Source organism: Rhinoderma darwinii, chromosome 1, assembly GCF_050947455.1.
Source record: "Rhinoderma darwinii isolate aRhiDar2 chromosome 1, aRhiDar2.hap1, whole genome shotgun sequence".
In the NCBI taxonomy this organism is placed as follows: domain Eukaryota; kingdom Metazoa; phylum Chordata; class Amphibia; order Anura; family Rhinodermatidae; genus Rhinoderma; species Rhinoderma darwinii.
In genome coordinates, this window is record NC_134687.1 from 657,255,410 (window position 1) to 657,278,779 (window position 23,370).

Sequence of the window (23,370 nt, forward strand, 5' to 3'; positions counted from 1 at the left end):
GCACAGCCCAGTTAGTGACAATCATCACTATGAGAGGGCTAATTTCCCTTGTAACTGGGGTTGCTGTGCAGCCCCAGTTACAGTGGAAAAACATGGTGTAAAAGAAAGAAAAAAAATATATAAAAGTTCCCCAAAGGTCTTTTTTGACCTTTGAGGGACAGACCATAGTAATAAAAAAAAATAGTAAAGTAAAGTGCAAAAAAAATAATTAAATAATAAATACACATAAAATACCCACCCCCAAAAAAAAACATCCCCCCCCTTTACCAATCAATTTGGTAACGCTAGCGCTGACCCAATTACCCTAATATAGACATGTAATATATTAAAATTTACGGTAGACAATGATGATCACAAATAAAAGGTCTATTTTAGGGTAAAACTATGTTATTACCAAAAAAAAATAGCTGAAACGTAAAAAAGCTTATTTTTTTTACTATTATTTTCAAACTTTATGAATAAAAATTCTAAAATAGCAAAAAAGGTCTGTATAAAAACGATATAAAAAGAAACCTGCATTGTCTACGGAAAAAATGTCGCAAAAATCACGTCGTTAGCCCAACAAATAAAAAAGTTATAGCCATTTAACTAACACGTGCTAAAAATGGCTAAAAGGTGTCTGGTCCTGAAGGCGCAAAATAGCCCGGTCCTGAACTGGTTAAAATAAAATGTAACGGAGTGTAGAATAAATAAAGCATTATATCTCCACACACATTGTTCAACCTGTGTTACTTACAATCGGACAGATCCCTGGATCCACATTCCTCATTACTACCAGTAACCCTGTGTATTGTGTCTTACAAGGAAGATCTTTAACCCTTTCTTATATCTCTCTGCACTGTACCATTACCAAATCCTGTGGGAGCAGGTTCCATGACTTTACGGTTCGGACAGTGATGTGCGGCTTTAGGACTTTGTGATGAAATTACACTTCCTTTAATTGTAAGCAGTGACCCCGTGTTCTCTGCGGGTCCATGAAAATAATCATTTATTACATTGTTTTATAGGGACATTTCCATATTTATATAAAGATATCCCCTCCCCCTCAGCCTTCTCTTCTCAACAGGAAATACATTTAGTTTTGATGGCCTTTCTTCATAACTGAGATCTTCCAGACCTCGTATTATCCCCAAATGGAGAAATGGTGGCAGACATTTCTGTGATTGTCCAACTCATCTGAACGTGGTTACTACAAATTCATGTACCTACTGCAGAAAGAACCGCATTCAGAAATATGGAAACTTCTGCGTGTGAACATAACCTAGTGCAGCACTGCAGCAAAGCGAGGAACGTGTGATCAGAGATCAGGAATCACATGTCTGTATATACTGCACATGACGAAATTAACACTTCAAAAAATAAACAAAATGCAATATATATATATATATATATATATATATATATAGAATATCTATATCTTCTTACCTTGTGATGTGCGCGGCCGGTAGTCCTCCATCATGACCTCCTCGTACAAATCCTTGTGTCCTTCTAGATACTCCCACTCCTCCATGGAGAAATAGACAGTGATATCCTGACACCTTATAGGAACCTGACACACACAATGATACAGTCATCACCCAGACACCTCCAGTGCTGTTACTGTAGAATTTCCCAGCAGTCTCACCTCTCCAGTCAGCAGCTCAGTCATCTTGTAGATCAGTTCTAAGATCTTCTCCTCATGTATCCGGGAGTGAGGGGGAGGCTCTGTGATGGGGCTCTGACTACTGCTCCATCCTCCTGACTCATGGATGATGGGAGTCGTACAGTCACCCGATGTCTTCTTCACTATTGTGTACTCCTGTGTATGGAGAGAGACACTTAGAGAACTGAACACAGTATTCCCCCCTCAGTAGAAAGAGGGAGATTGTGACCCTAGTGACGCCCACATCTGTAATACTGGAGACCTCATCTACAAAAAGACAGAGAAAATAGAACGAGGCCAAAGACGACTACAAGAATGGTGGAAGGTCTTGTCGTGGAAATCCATCGCTCAAAATATATTAGACTGAAATTTATACGAGTACAAACAGACTCTCAAGGCCAGACCCCATTAGTCAGTATCCTAATTAGGATATTTCACCGATATATATCGAGAGAGGAGAAGAAAACACACAGACACGCTGAAATGTTCAAAATGCTCCTCTGAAGGATTTATTACCAAACTCAAACTGTTAAAATGAAATTCAGAAGGGGTGTTGGCTTGAGGTAAACCAATCAGAGACAATGTAACAATATTTGTTATTCAGTAAAAAGCATACAATAAAATACATCCCAGATACATCATTATAATTCTTCACACATTATGTTTTGCAGGTGTCTTATCTCTCTTTTGGACAGAATGTTCTCGTGGAGATGGGGGAGACCTTCCTTCACGCATACTTGCCACCCTCCCATCTCCCTCCCTGTCCATTCCTTACCAACTTCGCATGGGAACCAAGGTCAAAGATAAAACATACGAAATCAACATTACTTGTATTAAAGGAACAATGACTTTTCTATTCACTACAAAAGAACCAAGATGGGAACTCCAGACAAGATGGGAACTCCAGACAAGATGGCTGCTGCACGAAACTAAATCATTTAAACATTATCATCACTTTCACATAATACATATCTTAGTAATAGAGAATATAAGCAAATAAATCATCCTTCACAGTCTGAACAATAAAACTTGTTCTTTAATAAAGAGCATCGAAATGTAGAAGAATGTACCTCTCCGCTCAACAGGTAGATGATCTGCAAGGTGAAGTCTAATATTCTTCTGCTCATCTCATTCCTGTCCTTGTCCAACCTTGGTGGGTCATTCAGGAGAAGGAACGTTGTGGAGGAGAAGATGAGAAAACTGGAGGAACTGGAGGATCTAGTACTGCAGACGTCTTTATGAAGAAAGGAGAAGATGGAAATCATACAGGGGACAACATCATGTGTGACATACAGAACCTCACTTATTGATCATTGAGAGAAACATCTTCTCAGAGCCGTCACCACATGGAATAAAGGGGTATTCCCAACACGGATATTTCTCCCCAGGAGATGCCAGAAATGTCTCAGAGATGCGGCTCCACCTCTGGGTGGCCTTGTTAGGTGGTTCCTGTAACTCCTATACAAGTGAATGAAGAGACACAATCTGCTCAGGTCCTCCTGCTATATAATATGCTGCCAACAGATCAGACTGGTGGTCAATGTGACAGACGCCCTTTATGCATTAATAGACCCCATATATAAGTTTTTACAGATATAAGAAGTTACCTCAGAGATCCTGGATCTTCAGAGACATCTAAAATTCTTATTTATTACAGTATTCCCCTATTCCTTGTAGATTGTTTTACCGGATAGTAATTGTACTTCACTGTACCCGGTGACGAATACTTTGTTCACATCTGCAAGACAGACACCAACCACTCTTCATGTAAGGTCCTAGGTGTGCAGTGTGTATGTAAGGGAAGGTTCCGGCAGAGCAGCGTGCAGGTACGCAAAGTGCCCTTCAGTGCAGCGTGCAGGTACGCAAGGTGCCCTTCAGTGCAGCGTGCAGGTACGCAAGGTGCCCTTCAGTGCAGCGTGCAGGTACGCAAGGTGCCCTTCAGTGCAGCGTGCAGGTACGCAAGGTGCCCTTCAGTGCAGCGTGCAGGTACGCAAGGTGCCCTTCAGTGCAGCGTGCAGGTACGCAAGGGGACGGCAGTGCAGGGTGCCTGTACGCAAGGGGACGGCAGTGCAGTGTGTCTGTACGGAAGGGGACGGCAGTGCAGTGTGTCTGTACGGAAGGGGACGGCAGTGCAGCGTGTCTGTACGGAAGGGGACGGCAGTGCAGCGTGTCTGTACGGAAGGGGACGGCAGTGCAGCGTGTCTGTACGGAAGGGGACGGCAGTGCAGCGTGTCTGTACGGAAGGGGACGGCAGTGCAGCGTGTCTGTACGGAAGGGGACGGCAGTGCAGCGTGCCTGTACGGAAGGTGCCGGCAGTGCATTGTGTCTGTACGGAAGGGGACGGCAGTGCAGTGTGTCTGTACGGAAGGGGACGGCAGTGCAGTGTGTCTGTACGGAAGGGGACGGCAGTGCAGTGTGTCTGTACGGAAGGGGACGGCAGTGCAGTGTCTCTGTACGGAAGGGGACGGCAGTGCAGTGTGTCTGTACGGAAGGGGACGGCAGTGCAGTGTGTCTGTACGGAAGGGGACGGCAGTGCAGTGTGTCTGTACGGAAGGGGACGGCAGTGCAGTGTGTCTGTACGGAAGGGGACGGCAGTGCAGTGTGTCTGTACGGAAGGGGACGGCAGTGCAGTGTGTCTGTACGGAAGGGGACGGCAGTGCAGTGTGTCTGTACGGAAGGGGACGGCAGTGTAGTGTGTCTGTACGCAAGGGGACGGCAGTGCAGTGTGTCTGTACGCAAGGGGACGGCAGTGCAGCGTGTCTGTACGGAAGGGGACGGCAGTGCAGTGTGTATGTAAGGAAGATGCGCGGTGTGGAGGGGGGTTTATATTTCCGGTGATTGCGCGGTGTGAGGGGTTTTATATTTCCGGTGATTGTGCGGTGTGAGGGGGTTTATATTTCCGGTGATTGCGTGGTGTGAAGGGTTTTATATTTCCGGTGATTGCGCGGTGTGAGGGGTTTTATATTTCCGGTGATTGCGCGGTGTGAGGGGTTTATATTTCCGGTGATTGCGCGGTGTGAGGGGTTTATATTTCCAGTGATTGCGCGGTCTGGGGGGTATTATATTTCCGGTGATTGCGCGGTGTGAGGGGTTTATATTTCCGGTGATTGCGCGGTGTGAGGGGTTTATATTTCCGGTGATTGAGCGGTGTGGGGGGTTTTATATTTCAGGTGATTGCGCGGTGTGAGGGGTTTTATATTTCCGCTGATTGCGCGGTGTGAAGGGTTTTATATTTCCAGTGATTGCGCGGTGTGGGGGGGGTTTATATTTCCGGTGATTGCGCGGTGTGAGGGGTTTTATATTTCCGGTGATTGCGCGGTGTGAAGGGTTTTATATTTCCGGTGATTGCGGGGTGTGGGGGGTTTTATATTTCCAGTGATTGCGCGGTGTGAGGGGTTTTATATTTCCGGTGATTGCGCGGTGTGGGGGGTTTATATTTCCGCTGATTGTGCGGTGTGAAGGGTTTTATATTTCCGGTGATTGCGCGGTGTGAGGGGTTTTATATTTCCGGTGATTGCTCGGTGTGGGGGTTTTATATTTCCGGTGATTGCGCGGTGTGAGGGGTTTATATTTCCGGTGATTGCGCGGTATGAGGGGTTTTATATTTCCGGTGATTGCGCGGTGTGAGGGGTTTTATATTTCCGGTGATTGAGCGGTGTGAGGGGTTTTATATTTCCGGTGATTGCGCGGTGTGAGGGGTTTTATATTTCCGGTGATTGCGCGGTGTGAGGGGTTTATATTTCCGGTGATTGCGCGGTGTGGGGGGGTTTATATTTCCGGTGATTGCGCGGTGTGAGGGGTTTTATATTTCCGGTGATTGCGCGGTGTGAGGGGTTTATATTTCCGGTGATTGCGCGGTGTGAGGGGTTTATATTTCCGGTGATTGCGCGGTGTGAGGGGTTTATATTTCCGGTGATTGCGCGGTATGGGGGGTTTATATTTCCGGTGATCGCGCGGTGTGAGGGGGTTTTATATTTCCGGTGATTGCGCGGTGTGGAGGGGTTTATATTTCCGGTGATTGCGCGGTGTGAGGGGGTTTATATTTCCGGTGATTGCGCGGTGTGAGGGGTTTTATATTTCCGGTGATTGCGCGGTGTGAGGGGTTTTATATTTCCGGTGATTGCGCGGTGTGAGGAGTTTTATATTTCCGGTGATTGCGCGGTGTGAGGGGTTTTATATTTACGGTGATTGCGCGGTGTGAGGGGTTTTATATTTCCGGTGACTGCGCGGTGTGAGGGGTTTTATATTTCCGGTGATTGCGCGGTGTGAGGGGTTTTATATTTCCGGTGATTGCGCGGTGTGAGAGGTTTTATATTTCCGGTGATTGCGCGGTGTGAGGGGTTTATATTTCTGGTGATTGCGCGGTGTGGGGGGTTTTATATTTCCGGTGATTGCCCGGTGTGAGGGGTTTTATATTTCCGGTGATTGCGCGGTGTGAGGGGTTTATATTTCCGGTGATTGCGGGGTGTGAGGGTTTTATATTTCCGGTGATTGCGCAGTGTGAGGGGTTTTATATTTCCGGTGAATGCGCGGTGTGAGGGGTTTTATATTTCCGGTGATTGCGCGGTGTGAGGGGTTTTATATTTCCGGTGATTGCGCGGTGTGAGGGGTTTTATATTTCCGGTGATTGCGCGGTGTGAGGGGTTTTATATTTCCGGTGATTGCGCGGTGTGAGGGGTTTTATATTTCCGGTGATTGCGCGGTGTGAGGGGTTTATATTTCCGGTGAATGCGCGGTGTGAGGGGTTTTATATTTCCGGTGATTGCGCGGTGTGAGGGGTTTATATTTCCGGTGATTGCGCGGTGTGAGGGGTTTTATATTTCCGGTGATTGCGCGGTGTGAGGGGTTTTATATTTCCGGTGATTGCGCGGTGTGAGGGGTTTTATATTTCCGGTGATTGCGCGGTGTGAGGGGTTTACGTCTTACAATGTATTACTATGGTAACCGGTCGGCATCGCGCAGTTTCTTCGGAGGACAGAGGAAGCCGCTATCTGTAACTGATCAGATGTCGCGGCCGCTATTGATCACGGCATCTGAGGGGTTAAACGGCCGGGATTGCGCTGTCTCCGGTCTTGGCGGTTGCAGGCGGCTGTCAGAAGCCGTGTACGGCGCAGGCTCCGCTCCTTCTAGTGTGACGGCGCACGTCCAACATAAAACTATAGACCTGATGTCACCAAGGGGTTAAACCTCCTGTATTTCATATTTACAGCGATAATAATAAATAATAATCACCAACACTGTGCCGGACAAAAACGCACCAAAACCGGACAGAAATGACCTCATGTAACCTTACCTTACTACTGCATCATGGGAAATCTCTTCACTGACAACAGAGAGACCACTAAACAACAGCGGTGACCGGAAGTCATGTACACCCGACCAGCTCCGCTCCACCCCATACACGGCAACAGCTGGAGGACCTGTGATGACGTTACCACCATGTGATCAGGAGGGTACTGCACTCCGCCCCTCATGTCACGTGATCATCATAACTTTACACAGCCTCACAGAACTCCGCCCCTCATGTCATGTGATTCTCGTCCCACGTCCTTCATACAAACTTTCCACTTCTAAGCTCCGCCCCTGTTGCCGCGGCCACGTGATCGTCATATCTTCACAAGTACTTTGTTCACTTCTGGTCTCCACTGATAAGCCTCGTCCCTTCTGCCCCGGTCACTTGGTTGTGACGTCATCAGAGGTCCTTCATCCACGTCTCTCCACTGATAAGCTCCGCCCCTGCTACCCCGGTCACGTGGTGGCAACGTCATCACAGGTCCTTCAGCTATTGCCGTGTATTAGGTAGAGAGCAGCGCTGGTCGGATGTTCTCCCTGTATGACTGTGTATACAGAGAGCTGTCAATCATTGAGTGACCCCGCCCACTCGACGCGTAGCCGGGATTTAACCCCTCCAGTGCCGGCCTCTTTGGGGTAAGTGGTTATTTCTGGTCTTTGTAGTGGGCGGATGTTTTGTGGGACGAGTCGTGTTTTGTAATGACATAATATTCGGGACTTACAACTTATTCACTGACTTTTATACATTTCTTGTTAATGTCGTTCACCGTGCGGTTTAAGGGAATGTTCACACGTAGCGAATTCGACCCACAACATGCCAGGAAATCCCCCCGAATATTCACCCCAAATGGTGGACGTATAATCCCCCCGAATATCTACTACAGAAATACAACAAGGCCGATCCTCACCTCTCCCAGCGTTACCATAGCAACACGCCCCTGCTTTTCCGGCGGTGTCCAGGTGACCCCTATAATGACATGTGACCTCTCCAGCCTGTGATTGGCTGCAGGGGTCACATGACGCCTTCTTTTTTATAGATGTGTAACCTGCAGCGATGCTGTGAACACGCGGTGGAGCCGCAGAGGATTCTGGGAACAATGGCGTTTGTTGCGGAACTTGACTTTCCCATTGAACTTAATGGGGAAATTCTGCAACAAATGCGCCGCGAATCCGCGGTATAAATCCGATATCCTGCGTGTTTATAATCCGCACCGCAGGTTAACCCCTCCCCGTGCCTATGCCCTGCCTTGCCCAACAGTCCCCATAGCTGCCTATACAGTATAATGCTCTCCATAGCTGCCCCCACACAGTATAATGCTCCCCGTAGCTGCCCCCCACAGTATGATGCTCCCCGTAGCTGCCCCCCACAGTATGATGCTCCCCGTAGCTGCCCCCCCACAGTATAATGCTCCCCGTAGCTGCCCCCACACAGTATAATGCTCCCCGTAGCTGCCCCCCCACAGTATAATGCTCCCCGTAGCTGCCCCCCCACAGTATAATGCTCCCCGTAGCTGCCGCCACACAGTATAATGCTCCCCGTAGCTGCCCCCCACAGTATAATGCCCCCGTAGCTGCCCCCACACAGTATAATGCTCCCCGTAGCTGCCCCCCACAGTATAATGCTCCCCGTAGCTGCCCCCCCACAGTATAATGCTCCCCGTAGCTGCCCCCACACAGTATAATGCTCCCCGTAGCTGCCCCCCCACAGTATAATGCTCCCATAGCTGCCCCCCCCACAGTATAATGCTCCCCGTAGCTGCCCCCACACAGTATAATGCTCCCCGTAGCTGCCCCCCCACAGTATAATGCTCCCCGTAGCTGCCCCCCCACAGTATAATGCCTCCATAGCTGCCTCCACAGTATAATGCTCCCATAGCTGCCCCCCACAGTATAATGCTCCCCGTAGCTGCCCCCCACAGTATAATGCTCCCCGTAGCTGCCCCCCACAGTATAATGCTCCCCGTAGCTGCCCCCACACAGTATAATGCTCCCCGTAGCTGCCCCCACACAGTATAATGCTCCCCGTAGCTGCCCCCCACAGTATAATGCTCCCCGTAGCTGCCCCCCACAGTATAATGCTCCCCGTAGCTGCCCCCACACAGTATAATGCTCCCCGTAGCTGCCCCCCCACACTATAATGCCTCCATAGCTGCCTTCACAGTATAATGCTCCCATAGCTGCCCCCACAGTATAATGCTCCCCGTAGCTGCCCCCCACAGTATAATGCTCCCATAGCTGCCCCCACAGTATAATGCTCCCCGTAGCTGCCCCCCACAGTATAATGCTCCCCGTAGCTGCCCCCACACAGTATAATGCTCCCCGTAGCTGCCCCCCCACAGTATAATGCCTCCATAGCTGCCCCCACAGTATAATGCTCCCCATAGCTGCCCCCCACAGTATAATGCTCCCATAGCTGCCCCCACAGTATAATGCTCCCCGTAGCTGCCCCCCACAGTATAATGCTCCCCGTAGCTGCCCCCACACAGTATAATGCTCCCCGTAGCTGCCCCCCCACAGTATAATGCCTCCATAGCTGCCTTCACAGTATAATGCTCCCATAGTTGCCCCCACAGTATAATGCTCCCCGTAGCTGCCCCCACACAGTATAATGCCTCCATAGTATAATGCACCCATAGTTTAATGCACCACATAGCTGCACCCACAATATAATGCCCCCCATACAGTATAAGGCCCCCCTTAGCTGTCCCATACAGTAAAATGCAACCATAGCTGCCACCTTATCACCCCCCTCCCATACCCATATAATGCCCCAATATGTGCCTAATAAAAAATATCAACATAATTACTTACCAATCTCCGTTCCCACGACGGGTAGAGGATCCTTCTCCTCCAGGCAGTGCTATGAGAGACTCGGCGCAGACAAGCGCGATGACGTCACAACATCGCGCCTGCCTTCGCCGAGCCGGCACGCCAGAGTGTATGCTGGAGCAAGGAGCAGTCACTTTTGCTCCAGCTTTCAATTCAACTGTAACTTTTATTATGTGTCGCCATATACTCATAGTTGCAAACCGTCCTGAATGTGCCGGGACTGTCCCAAATTTCAGAGACAGTCCCGGCACATTACTGTCCCGGACGTGTCCCGGCAACTGCTACATTCAATTGAATCTGCATCCTCAGAACGCAGATGCAATACTGGAAACTATCCGCTTTCTGCTCTGCCATTCACTTCTCCTGGGGCAGAATCCCCGGCCAGAGCGTTGGCAACTCTAAGGCTGGGTGTGCCACTCTTAGATGGAGCCCTAATGGCCTATCTACAGGGAGCAGTGTGTGTGGTAATATCTACAGGGAGTAGTGTGTGTGGTAATATATACAGGGAGCAGTGTGTGGTTATATATACAGGGAGCAGTGTGTGTGGTAATATATACAGGGAGCAGTGTGTGTGGTAATATCTACAGGGAGCAGTGTGTGTGGTAATATCTACAGGGAGCAGCGTGTGTGGTAATATCTACAGGGAGCAGCGTGGGGTAATATATACAGGGAGCAGTGTGTGGTAATATCTACAGGGAGCAGTGTGTGTGGTAATATCTACAGGGAGCAGCGTGTGTGTGGTAATATATACAGGGAGCAGTGTGTGTGGTAATATATACAGGGAGCAGTGTGTGTGGTAATATCTACAGGGAGCGGTGTGTGTGGTAATATATACAGGGAGCAGTGTGTGGTAATATCTACAGGGAGCAGTGTGTGTGGTAATATCTACAGGGAGCAGTGTGTGTGGTAATATCTACAGGGAGCAGTGTGTGTGGTAATATCTACAGGGAGCAGTGTGTGTGGTAATATCTACAGGGAGCAGTGTGTGTGGTAATATCTACAGGGGGCAGTGTATGTGGTAATATCTACAGGGAGCAGCGTGTGTGGTAATATCTACAGGGAGCAGTGTGTGTGGTAATATGTACAGGGAGCAGTGTGTGGTAATATCTACAGGGAGCAGCGCGTGTGGTAATATCTACAGGGAGCAGCGTGTGTGGTAATATATACAGGGAGCAGCGTGTGTGGTAATATCTACAGGGAGCAGTGTGTGGTAATATATACAGGGAGCAGTGTGTGTGGTAATATGTACAGGGAGCAGTGTGTGTGGTAATATCTACAGGGAGCAGTGTGTGTGGTAATATATACAGGGAGCAGTGTGTGTGGTAATATCTACAGGGAGCAGTGTGTGTGGTAATATCTACAGGGGGCAGCGTGTGTGGTAATATCTACAGGGAGCAGCGTGTGTGGTAATATCTACAGGGAGCAGCGTGTGTGGTAATATCTACAGGTAGCAGTGTGTGTGGTAATATCTACAGGGAGCAGCGTGTGTGGTAATATCTACAGGGAGCAGTGTGTGTGGTAATATCTACAGGGAGCAGTGTGTGGTAATATCTACAGGGAGCAGCGTGTGTGGTAATATATACAGGGAGCAGTGTGTGTGGTAATATCTACAGGGAGCAGTGTGTGTGGTAATATCTACAGGGAGCAGCGTGTGTGGTAATATCTACAGGGAGCAGTGTGTGTGGTAATATGTACAGGGAGCAGTGTGTGGTAATATCTACAGGGAGCAGCGCGTGTGGTAATATCTACAGGGAGCAGCGTGTGTGGTAATATCTACAGGGAGCAGTGTGTGTGGTAATATCTACAGGGAGCAGTGTGTGGTAATATCTACAGGGAGCAGCGTGTGTGGTAATATCTACAGGGAGCAGCGTGTGTGGTAATATCTACAGGGAGCAGTGTGTGTGGTAATATATACAGGGAGCAGTGTGTGTGGTAATATATACAGGGAGCAGTGTGTGTGGTAATATCTACAGGGGGCAGTGTGTGTGGTAATATCTACAGGGGGCAGTGTGTGTGGTAATATCTACAGGGGGCAGTGTGTGGTAATATATACAGGGAGCAGTGTGTGTGGTAATATCTACAGGGAGCAGTGTGTGTGGTAATATATACAGGGAGCAGTGTGTGTGGTAATATATACAGGGAGCGGTGTGTGTGGTAATATATACAGGGAGCGGTGTGTGTGGTAATATATACAGGGGGCAGTGTGCGGTAATATATACAGGGAGCAGTGTGTGTGGTAATATCTACAGGGAGCAGTGTGTGTGGTAATATCTACAGGGAGCAGTGTGTGTGGTAATATCTACAGGGAGCAGTGTGTGTGGTAATATCTACAGGGAGCAGTGTGTGGTAATATCTACAGGGAGCAGTGTGTGGTAATATCTACAGGGAGCAGTGTGTGTGGTAATATCTACAGGGAGCAGTGTGTGTGGTAATATCTACAGGGAGCAGTGTGTGGTAATATCTACAGGGAGCAGTGTGTGTGGTAATATCTACAGGGAGCAGTGTGTGTGGTAATATATACAGGGAGCAGTGTGTGTGGTAATATATACAGGGAGCAGTGTGTGTGGTATTATCTACAGGGAGCAGCGTGTGTGGTAATATCTACAGGGAGCAGTGTGTGTGGTAATATATACAGGGAGCAGTGTGTGTGGTAATATCTACAGGGAGCAGTGTGTGTGGTATTATCTGCAGGGAGCAGTGTGTGGTAATATCTACAGGGGGCAGTGTGTGTGTGGTAATATCTACAGGGGGCAGTGTGTGTGTGGTAATATCTGCAGGGAGCAGTGTGTGTGGTAATATCTACAGGGAGCAGTGTGTGTGGTAATATCTACATTGAGCAATGTGTGTGGTAATATCTACAGGGGGCAGTGTGTGTGGTAATATCTACAGGGAACGGTGTGTGGTAATATCTACATTGAGCAATGTGTGTGGTAATATCTACAGGGGGCAGTGTGTGTAGTAATATCTAGAGGGAGCAGTGTGTGGTAATATCTACAGGGAGCAGTGTGTGTGGTAATATCTACATGGAGCAGCGTGTGGTAATATCTACAGGGGGCAGTGTGTGGTAATATCTACAGGGGGCAGTGTGTGGTAATATCTACAGGGGGCAGTGTGTGGTAATATCTACAGGAGGCAGTGTGTGGTAATATCTACAGGGGGCAGTGTGTGGTAATATCTACAGGGAGCAGAGTGTGTGGTAATATCTACAGGGGGTAGTGTGTGTGGTAATGTCTACAGGGGGCAGTGTGTGTGGTAATATCTAGAGGGAGCAGTGTGTGTGGTAATATCTACAGGGAGCAGTGTGTGTGGTAATATCTACAAGGAGCAGCGTGTGGTAATATCTACAGGGAGCAGTGTGTGGTAATATCTACAGGTAGCAGAGTGTGTGGTAATATCTACAGGGAGAAGTGTGTGGTAATATCTACAGGGGGCAGTGTGTGTGGTAGTATCTACAGGGGGCAGTGTGTGGTAATATCTATAGGGAGCAGTGTGTGGTAATATCTACAGGGATCAGTGTGTAGTAATATCTACAGGGAGCAGTGTGTGGTAATATCTACAGGGAGTAGTGTGTGTGTGTGGTAATATCTACAGGGAGCAGTGTGTGGTAATATCTACAGGGAGCAGTGTGTGTGGTAATATCTACAGGGAGCAGTGTGTGTGGTAATATCTACAGGGAGCAGTGTGTGTGGTAATATCTACAGGGAGCAGTGTGTGTGGTATTATCTACAGGGGGCAGTGTGTGTGGTAATATCTACAGGGAGTAGTGTGTGTGGTAATATCTACAGGGAGCAGCGTGTGTGGTAATATCTACAGGGAGCAGTGTGTGTGGTAATATCTACAGGGAGTAGTGTGTGTGGTAATATATACAGGGAGCAGTGTGTGTGGTAATATATACAGGGAGCAGTGTGTGTGGTAATATATACAGGGAGCAGTGTGTGTGGTAATATCTACAGGGAGTAGTGTGTGTGGTAATATCTACAGGGAGCAGTGTGTGGTAATATCTACAGGGAGTAGTGTGTGTGGTAATATCTACAGGGAGCAGTGTGGTAATATCTACAGGGAGCAGTGTGTGGTATTATCTACAGGGGGCAGTGTGTGCTAATACCTACCGACCCGCCTGGAGAGGTGAAGACTGCATCCAGGTGGAGAGTGAATGTAGAGGTGACCACACATGTGCACGACTCTCTCCATTCACTTGTATAGGAGTTCCAGAAACAGCCGAGCACGGCCAGAGGTGGAGCCGCATCTATCAGATATTTCTGCCATATCCTGGGGAGAAATGTCCGTGTTGGGAATACCCCCTTATTCCATGTGGTGACGGCTCTGAGAAGATGTTTCTCTCAATGATGAATAAGTGAGGTTCTGCATGTCACACATGATGTTGTCCCCTGTATGATCTCCATCTTCTCCTTTCTTCATAAAGACGTCTGCAGTACTAGATCCTCCAGTTTTCTCATTTTCTCTTCCACAACGTTCCTTCTCCTGAGTGACCCACCAAGGATGGACAAGGACAGGAATGAGATGAGCAGAAGAATATTAGACTTCACCTTGGAGATCATCTACCTGTTGAGCGGAGAGGTAAACTTTTCTACATTATAGAACAAGTCACACATAGGGAAGGGACAATACATAATAGGAAGAATCCAGTGTCCTGTATAACAGCGTCCAGACCTTCCAAGAGACGTCAAGAAGTCAACAGCAGAAAAGCTGAAGATCAGCCACCAATATGGTCAGTTATGTGGTAGAGCAATGACAAGGATCCAGGAGGATCAGGATGACCTCTATATAGAAACATAAAAGATGACGGCAGGAGGAGGGCTTCTACTGAGGGGGGAATACTGTGTTCAGTTCTCCAAGTGTCTCTCTATACACAGGAGTACACAATAGTGAAGAAGACATCGGGTGACTGTACGACTCCCATCATCCATGAGTCAGGAGGATGGAGCAGTAGTCAGAACCCCATCACAGAGCCTCCCCCTCACTCCCGGATCCATGAGAAGAAGATCTTAGAACTGATCTACAAGATGACTGAGCTGCTGACTGGAGAGGTGACACTGCTGGGAATGCTGGGAAATTCTACAGTAACAGCACTGGAGGTGTCTGGGTGATGACTGTATCATTGTGTGTGTCAGGTTCCTATAAGGTGTCAGGATGTCACTGTCTATTTCTCCATGGAGGAGTGGGAGTATCTAGAAGGACACAAGGATCTGTACGAGGAGGTCATGATGGAGGAGTACCGGCCGCGCACATCACAAGGTAAGAAGATATAGATATAGTTTTCCCCTAATGAGACAATTGTCATCCACCTTATGGGGGGGGGGGTGTTTTTCTGCCTCTGGATCAGCACGGTGGGATTATAGGTTGCACTTGATGGACTTGTGTCTTTTTTCATCCTTATTAACTATGTAACACAGAATGTACGCAGCAAAATTTACCACTAATATAAAGCACAATGTGTTCCGATTAAACAATCTCACAATGACTTTGAGTAAAATCTTATTGCCACTTATGTTACGTCCTCACACGGTGTAAAAACTGCAGATTCTTTGTGTGGAAAGTCTGCGGCGTTTTCACAGCAGATATTGACATGTTGTAGATTGAGAATCCACAGCGCTTTTTTGTGTATTGTTTTCTGCAGCGTGTGGATGAGATTTTGAGTTTAAATCTCATCCTCATTGCTGCTACTCTTATATGCTGCAGATTTTTCCGCAATTAAATACTTTGCAGAAAATCTACAGCTAATCCACCCCAGGTGCACATACCCTTAAAGTGACATGTCCAATTTGAGACATGGTTCTCTCTTAAACATCTCAAAATAAAAGGCCATGGATTCCACTCCCATATATGGACAGAGACGTCAGGGGCTCCCTCTAGGATCCCAATTCCCAGCCAAGTTGACGGCAACTTTCTGGCAAAGGATTCCGCTCCTAGAGGAAGCTTCAGTGGTGCTATCTACAAAGGGTGAGGTGCTATCTGCAGGGGTTTGGCATCTAAGTTTGATGAAACTAGGGGAGAAAGGGGGAGATGTGCTGGCACTTGTGGAGAGAGCAGGCAGACATGAAGGTGCAGCGCTGCACACATTAAACCCCGTTTCATTCTGCCAATGTTTATGTGACCACTGCCCGGGGCATTAGCAGTTGGAACGTATATAGCCGTAGGGCTGTCGTGAAGGGGTTAATAAAAATGTATAGAAAATATTGCTTACAGAGGTGTACACAGCCTTTAAGAGGCTAATAAGCAGGTGACACCCTGACCATTTTTTGGGTTGCAGGGAATTCTTAAAATAGAGGCTCCCTGTGTCCCGCCACTTTCAAGTGTATCCGCGACCAAGGAAGGCAGATACAGTTAAATACTATGGCGGAGCAGGGAGCTGTTGGCACCCGCCGTTCGCTTTGGTAGGAAATAGTCTACTTTAAGCCTGCGACTTACAAGGTGCAGGAAGAGTGACACCGGTAGTGAGAACCTGAACATTGTAGTTTCGGCTCTGATCAGTAAACATAGAAGTGTAGAGGGAAGTGCCTCACATTAATAGTAATTAACCCTATCATGTACCTCACACATTAACCCAATGTTGCCCATTAGGACTGTGAGGTATGGGATTAATTACTATTAATGTGAGGCACATGGAAGTTCAAAATTCATAACACCGCGATCCTCACATCAGAAAGTGGAAGGACTTTTTATTTTTGTGCGTTTTTTTTATTCGTTATTATTGTTGGCAAAGTATCGTTTTGGTATCTCAAATCACAATTAAACGAGACGTATCGGTATCGAAGTCTAAATTCTGATATCGTGACAACCCTATTGTAGAGATCACTTCTCAATAGTCATCTCATTATCATCACAGGCAGGATTACACCTATATCCTCAACATTGCAATTGCGACACCAAGAAGGAAAAGTTTTGGAATTGTGGAAATCACGGGATCGATAGACATGTTAAAGATTTGCAAATTATAAAAAAAAATGGAAATCCACGCACTTACACGCCTTGGCATGATATCAATGAGGTTATTAATGGTTGTCTGAGGAATGTTATGCCACGCTGAATGCATTTGGGCACGCAAATCATCAAGATTGGCTGCTGACATCTCCCTTTGCAATTGCCGACTAATGACGTTTCAGATCTGCTCGATGGGACTTGCGTTGTCCTGTTGAAAAATGGCTTCTGGGATACTTTGGAGAAATGGCCGTACCACTGGTTCCACAACTAGTTTTCATTGGTACTAGTTTGGAATACATGGGACTTATTTATTAACTTTTAATAAAAGTCAATTTAATTATTTTTTTACTTGCTTTTAAAAAGTTGAATAACCTAAAACCAGTATAAAAAAGCTGTTTGCTCTGGCAGGCAACCGTTTATTTTAGGCCTACATCTTACAAGGTGCAGGAACATCGACACAGGTAGTGAGGACCTCAACATTGTCATTTCGGCTCTGATCAGTAAACAGAAGTGTAGAGAGAAGTGTGTGATATATAGACAGCTATACAATAGTCATGTATTCAGTCACTGTGTGTTTCCTACAGATGGATCCAGTAGAAGAAATCCACCAGAGAGATGTCCCAGTCCTCTGTATTCCCAGGACTGTCCAGAGGAAAATCACAATGTCCCAGAGAATCATCCGGTAGATGAAGCTGAGCCCTTTAGGGGTGTGGATCTTTTTGGTCCCGCAGTCATAGATGTCATCATAGATTTTGGTGGTTTCCTATGTTGATCTGTTAGTCTATGTTCACACGGTCTATTTTCAGCCGTTTTTCGGGCCGTAAACGCCCAAAAAACGGCCGAAAAATCGGAAGCAGAACACCTCTGTTTTGACGGGCCTCTATTTACGCGGCTGTTACGAAAAACGGCCTCGTAAAAGAACGGCCGCGAAAAAGAAGTGCATGTCAATTCTTGGGACGTCTTTGGAGCTGTTTTTCATAGACTATAAAAAAAAACGTTACGAAAATCGCGAGTGGCTTAAAAATATCTGAAAATCAGGAGCTGTATTCCCTTGAAAACTGCTCCGTATATTCAGACGTTTTTGAGTTTGTGTGTGAGCATACCCTAATATTGTTCGTACTCTCTGCTGTATTGTACTGAATTGTTACATATGTGAAATCAGGGGGAAGATCCGACTAATAATAAAGCGGAGAATGAAGAGGAAGACGATCAGGTGAGGGGCGATCAACCGTATAACAGTGAAGTGGAGGAGGAAATTCCAGGAGGTGTTGCCAGGGGTAAGTAATAATGAATTTAGAAAGTGAGTTTGCAGGTTTCTCTAGGAGGACCTGTTATGTTTTTGTTTTTTTAAAAACACATACCTTCCCTTATTCCAGGTGCCCTCTCGATTTCAGCGCTATAATTTTATCTCCCCTCGTGTCCCGCTACAACCCCGCTCCGTTTGGAGACTGGTATGCTAATTGTAAGTAAAGGTACAGAGAGGAGGAGACATCATCTCTCCTCCGCAGGCGTTTCTTTATGCATCGCTGTGATGCTGTCCAATCAGAGCAGACAGACTCACAGCGATACAGAAAACCTGCTGATTTTGTGAGATTTACTGCAGGTTTTCTGCATCACTGTGAGGCTGTCCACTCTGATTGGACAGCATCACAGCGATGCATGAGGTAACGCCTACTGAGGAGAGATGAGGTCTCCTCTTCTCTGTACTTTTACTCAAAGTTAGCATATTAGGCGCTCCGTTGTTGTAGCGGGACACGGGGGGGCAATAAAATAATTTTTACAGCGCTAGAATCAGGAGGAGGCACAAATAAGTGGAGAATGTGGCTTAAAATACCATGACCGGTCCTCTAACTCCTTCACGTCTGCCATACGGCTATATATGTTCCAACTGCCGATGCCCCATGCAGTTGTCACGTATATAAACGTTGGCAGCTTGGAACTGGGTTTAATGAGTGCAGTGCTGCTTCAGTGGGAGCAGCCCTGCACTCTCACACCTGCCGGGGTTTTAAGAGCCCCAGAATACACCCCCCAATGTAGATAGTGCCACACACAACCCCCTGTAGATAGCGTCACCCAAGCTCCCTCTAGGAGCGTAATCCCCGGCTATCACTCTGACGTTTCTACATCTCCGCTGTAAGTAGTGCCCCCCTGCTGTAGATGGCAAACCCCCCTGTAGATAGCAACGAACCGCCCCCCCCCCCCCCTTCCGCCTGTAGATAGCGCCACCTAAATTCCCACTAGGAGCAGAATCCACGGTGTCAGATCGCTCTGTTTGTCGGAGATTCCACTTCAAGAGAGAGCCCTTGAGTGACATCAGGGGTTCTCTCTAGAAGCAGAATCCCTGCCACAGTGCGATCTGACGCCAGGGATTCCGCTCCAAGAGAGATCCGCTGACGTCACTGTCCATATATGGATTGTGACACCAGGGGCTGCTCCTCGAGCGAAATCCCCGGCCACAGCGCTGCCGACGCTCGGGCAGGGGTTTCTGCTTTTAGAGTTAACCCCTGATGTCACTCTAGGAGCAGAATCAACGGCCAGATGGCACGCTATCAGCAGGGTGAGTGGGCGCTGTCTGCAGCGGGGATGGCGCTGTCTGCAGCGGGGATGGCGCTGTCTGCAGCGGGGATGGCGCTGTCTGCAGCGGGGATGGCGCTGTCTGCAGGGGATGTGGTGCTGTCTACAGGGGGGTGCTTTATACAGGGGGTGTGGCACTATCTACATGGGCACTGGCATTATATGGGCACTACCTACAGGGGACACCATGGCGCTATCAAGGGTCACTCTGTGGGGCACTATCTACAGTGGGAACTGTGGCACTATATTGGCACTGGCACTATATACATCGGGTACTATTTACATGGGCACTGTGGTGTTTTCAGGTGGCTTGGACAAAAAAAAACCCTAACAAATAAATTCTTTTTTTTTTTTTTTTTTTTTTTTAACGTCCACGAAAAACGGATGGAAAATGGTGGTGAAAAACGGTCAGACGGCCGGGAAATGGATTCAAATTTTATTAACACATTAATGCAAAACAGTCAGAAAAAAAGGACAATTGATCATCTGTAAACTGCACTTTTTTTCACGTCGTGTGAATATATCCATATAGCCCTCTTCACTCTCCGCTTGTCACAGAGCTATACCGTGTGTGTGTGTGTGTGTGTGTGTGTGTGTGTGTGTGTGTGTGTGTGTGTGTATTATATATATATTTATATATATATATATATATACACACACATGTAATATAGATAAATATATATAAAAAATACAAAAAAAAGGTGGGTGTTTTTTTCACATTTTTGGTGATTTGTCTGCTCATAATAAAAATTAAAAGAATGGAATTAATTAAACGAATCTAGAAAATAAAAACCTTAAGTCTTGTAAAAGTAGTTGTGATATTCAAAGCTGTTTCAAAGATATTATCGTTTAAAGAAGTGCGTATCAGAAATGGAAAATTTGAACTGGACACAGTGGCATCAATGACCTTGGTCATAATTTTTTTTTAAGGTGGGGTTCCTCCTTCTCCATTACAGTAACACTTCAGACAATGTGTTACACATAGTACAGGACCTGAGGGAGCTGTGACTGCACATAGAAATTCACTATAAGGTGTTCTATGAATCCGGTGACGCACTAGGCTTAGTGTCAGATTTTGGGAGGGGCACCAGGAGCCCGTATAATTGACAATACACTATGATACATTAGTATTGCAGTGTATTGAACCAGCAATCTGACTATCTCTGGTTCAAATTCAAAATGTGCTGGGGTATATGGTGCAATATTGCCTGGTGCCCTTCAGTTGTGCCCCTCTGCCATGTATCCACTGTTTTAGGGTCCCGTCTGTGTTAACTCAAGAAGGCCATAGCGCTTTACAGACTGTCTAAGGGTATGTTCACACGACAACGCAAAATACGTCTGAAATTACGGAACTGTTTTTAGTCGAAAACAGCTCCTGAATATCAGACGTTTTTGCATGTACTCGCATTTTTCACGGCGTCTTTTAGAGACGTAATTGGAGCTGTTCTTCATTGGAGTCAATGAAAAACCGCTCCAAAAACGTCCCAAGAAGTGTCCTGCACGTCTTTGACACGGGCGTAATTTTACGCGCCGTCTTTTGACAGCGACGCGGAAAATGACAGCTCGTCTGCACAGAACATCATAAGACCCATTGCAAGCAATGGGCAGATATTTGCCGATGTATTGGAGCCGTCTTTTCAGGCGTAATTCGAGGCGTAAAACGCCTCCATTACGTCTGAAAATGGGTCGTGTGCACCTACCCTAAGACACTCCATCTGTTCATGTATTGGACAGAACTGCTCACGTGAGCAGCTCTGGCCAATCCGAGAACAGTGGGAGTGTCTCAGTCTCATCGTCTTAGAAGCGATGTAGCCATTTTGGGACAGCACAGAGGGAACCCTAAAATGGCAAATTCCACGCCAGAGAGGCATAACTGATGGGTACCAGGTAATGTTACACCATATACACTATCATATTTAAAAAGTTGTCTCGGAACCGGAGGGTTTCTTTAAGTTGTAGTATTAAAGTGATTTCCAATTGGTATTGAAGGACCAAATGTGTTGGTAGAAGACAGGCTTGATTACCTGGCAGGTAAGGAGGCGCCCACATTTATTTGTTTTATTAAATCAAGATTTCTGTAATAAAAGCGGTGGTGTTTATCGAAGGTTTGTTTTTTTAAGCCAAAGCCAGGAGTAGAATCAAAAGGAATTACTTCTCCTTCTCCTTCCTGCTTGATCCACTTCTGGCTTTGATTTTTTTTTTTTTTAATTGTCTCAAAACTGCATGTGTGTTTCATTCTGATATGAATGTTATCAATATGTCTACTTTGTGGTTTAAAAAAAGATAATAAAATTCATCCTAATCCTAACAGAAAACTCCAGTAAGAAGTCTGAGGGAAACTTCATGCTATCGATAAATTATAAAATAGAAGATGAAGATATCATGCAGCAGGCTTCAGGAGAAAACCTCCTTACCCTTAATGTAATTCCAGGACTTCACTGTACAGATCTATCATATATTTCCCCTAATCATGAAGAACCTTCTCCTGACCAATCAAAGATTGTTACCAAAAGTACAGCTCAAAAAGGGGGTAAAAAGTTTCAATGTGGTAAACAGTTGACAAAAATCTCAGGTCTTTTTACACATAGAAGAATTCACACAGGGGAGACGCTGTATTCATGTTCAGAATGTGGGAAATGTTTTACACGAAAATCACATCTTGTTATACATGAGAGAAGTCACACAGGAGAGAAGCCATATTCATGTTCAGAATGTGGGAAATGTTTTGCACAAAAATCACATCTTGCTCTACATAAGAGAAGTCACACAGGAGATAAGCCATTTCCTTGTTCAGAATGTGGGAAATGTTTTACAGATAAATCAAGTCTGGTTAAACATGAGAGAATTCACACAGGAGAGAAGCCGTATTCATGTTCAGAATGTGGGAAATGTTTTACAAATAAATCAAGTCTTGATAAACATGAGAGAATTCACACAGGAGAGAAGCCATATTCATGTTCAGAATGTGGAAAATGTTTTACAGATAAATCACATCTTGTTACACATGAGAGAATTCACACAGGAGAGAAGCCATATTCATGTTCAGAATGTGGAAAATGTTTTACAGATAAATCAAGTCTTGTTAAACATGAGAGAATTCACACAGGGGAGAAGCCGTATTCATGTTTAGAATGTGGGAAATGTTTTACAGATAAATCACGCCTTGTTACACATGAGAGAATTCACACAGGAGAGAAGCCTTATTCATGTTCAGAATGTGGGAAATGTTTTATAGATAAATCACGTCTTGTTACACATGAGAGAATTCACACAGGAGAGAAGCCATATTCATGTTCAGAATGTGGGAAATGTTTCACACAAAAATCACATCTTGTTATACATAAGAGAAGTCACACAGGAGAGAAGCCTTATTCATGTTCAGAATGTGGGAAATGTTTTACGGATAAATCACGTCTTGTTACACATGAGAGAATTCACACAGGGGAGAAGCCATATTCATGTTCAGAATGTGGGAAATGTTTTACACATAAATCAAGTTTTGTTATGCATGAGAGAAGCCGTATTCATGTTTAGAATGTGGGAAATGTTTTATTACTAAAGGCAGACTTAGGGCTCATCAGAGAAACCACACAGGGGAGAAGCCATAATTCTGTTTAGAATGTGGGAATTTTTTTATAGCTAAATCAAGTCTTATTGTACACGAGAGACAGGAGTGAAGTATTTATGTTCAGAACGTGGGAAATGTTTTATTACTAAAGGCAAACTTAGGGATCATATCAGAGAAGTCACACAGGGGAGAAGCTGTTTTGATGCTCTGTATGTGGAATATGTTTTACACGGAAATAAAAATTTTAAACTCAGAATTTACATGACACCATTTTCTTGTTTGGAATGTGAGAAATAAGATTCTAGGGATTGCTCATCCAGGGAACAATCATACATGTTGACGTAATCCTTGCTCAAAATATATTCGGCTGAAATTTTAGATGGGTGTTTCAACTGACACCCTCAAAGTACACTTCTTCAGATCCAAATTAATCCAATAGATATAGATTATTGATATATCGGAGAGGAATTATGACACAAACGCTGTTGGTATGCTCAAAATACACCTCTAAAGTTTTTTGCCA

At 46.0% G+C, this 23,370-nt stretch overlaps 2 protein-coding genes across 2 annotated transcripts in view; one reads left to right on the forward strand and one right to left on the reverse strand.

Annotated features, from left to right (window-relative positions):
- The window catches only part of LOC142704673 (uncharacterized), a 36,502-nt gene extending 29,352 nt beyond the window's left edge, over positions 1 to 7,150 (reverse strand). The window contains exons 1-4 of the mRNA XM_075848291.1: positions 6,936 to 7,150; positions 2,713 to 2,876; positions 1,625 to 1,798; positions 1,426 to 1,549 (exon numbers count right to left, since the gene is read on the reverse strand). Coding sequence (XP_075704406.1) covers positions 1,426 to 1,549; positions 1,625 to 1,798; positions 2,713 to 2,769 — 355 coding nt within the window. The 5' untranslated portion in view covers positions 2,770 to 2,876; positions 6,936 to 7,150. The remainder of the gene's footprint in view (positions 1 to 1,425; positions 1,550 to 1,624; positions 1,799 to 2,712; positions 2,877 to 6,935) is intronic.
- Positions 7,151 to 14,155: 7,005 nt separating this feature from the next.
- Positions 14,156 to 22,813, forward strand: LOC142704835 (uncharacterized). Its single transcript, XM_075848292.1, has 6 exons — positions 14,156 to 14,341; positions 14,638 to 14,811; positions 14,896 to 15,019; positions 17,290 to 17,387; positions 17,868 to 17,982; positions 21,591 to 22,813. The coding sequence occupies exons 1-6, from the start codon at positions 14,156 to 14,158 to the stop codon at positions 22,811 to 22,813; spliced, it is 1,920 nt and encodes a 639-aa protein (XP_075704407.1).
- The last annotated feature ends 557 nt before the right edge of the window (positions 22,814 to 23,370 follow it).

Bases quoted from the DNA above. Each gene is read 5' to 3' on its own strand.
- LOC142704835 (XM_075848292.1), top strand. From the start codon at position 14,156: ATGATCTCCATCTTCTCCTTTCTTCATAAAGACGTCTGCAGTACTAGA. The intron at 14,342-14,637 runs GTAAACTTTTCT...CTCTATACACAG, and splicing joins TCTACCTGTTGAGCGGAGAG to GAGTACACAATAGTGAAGAA. The intron at 17,983-21,590 runs GTAAGTAATAAT...TAATCCTAACAG, and splicing joins TCCAGGAGGTGTTGCCAGGG to AAAACTCCAGTAAGAAGTCT.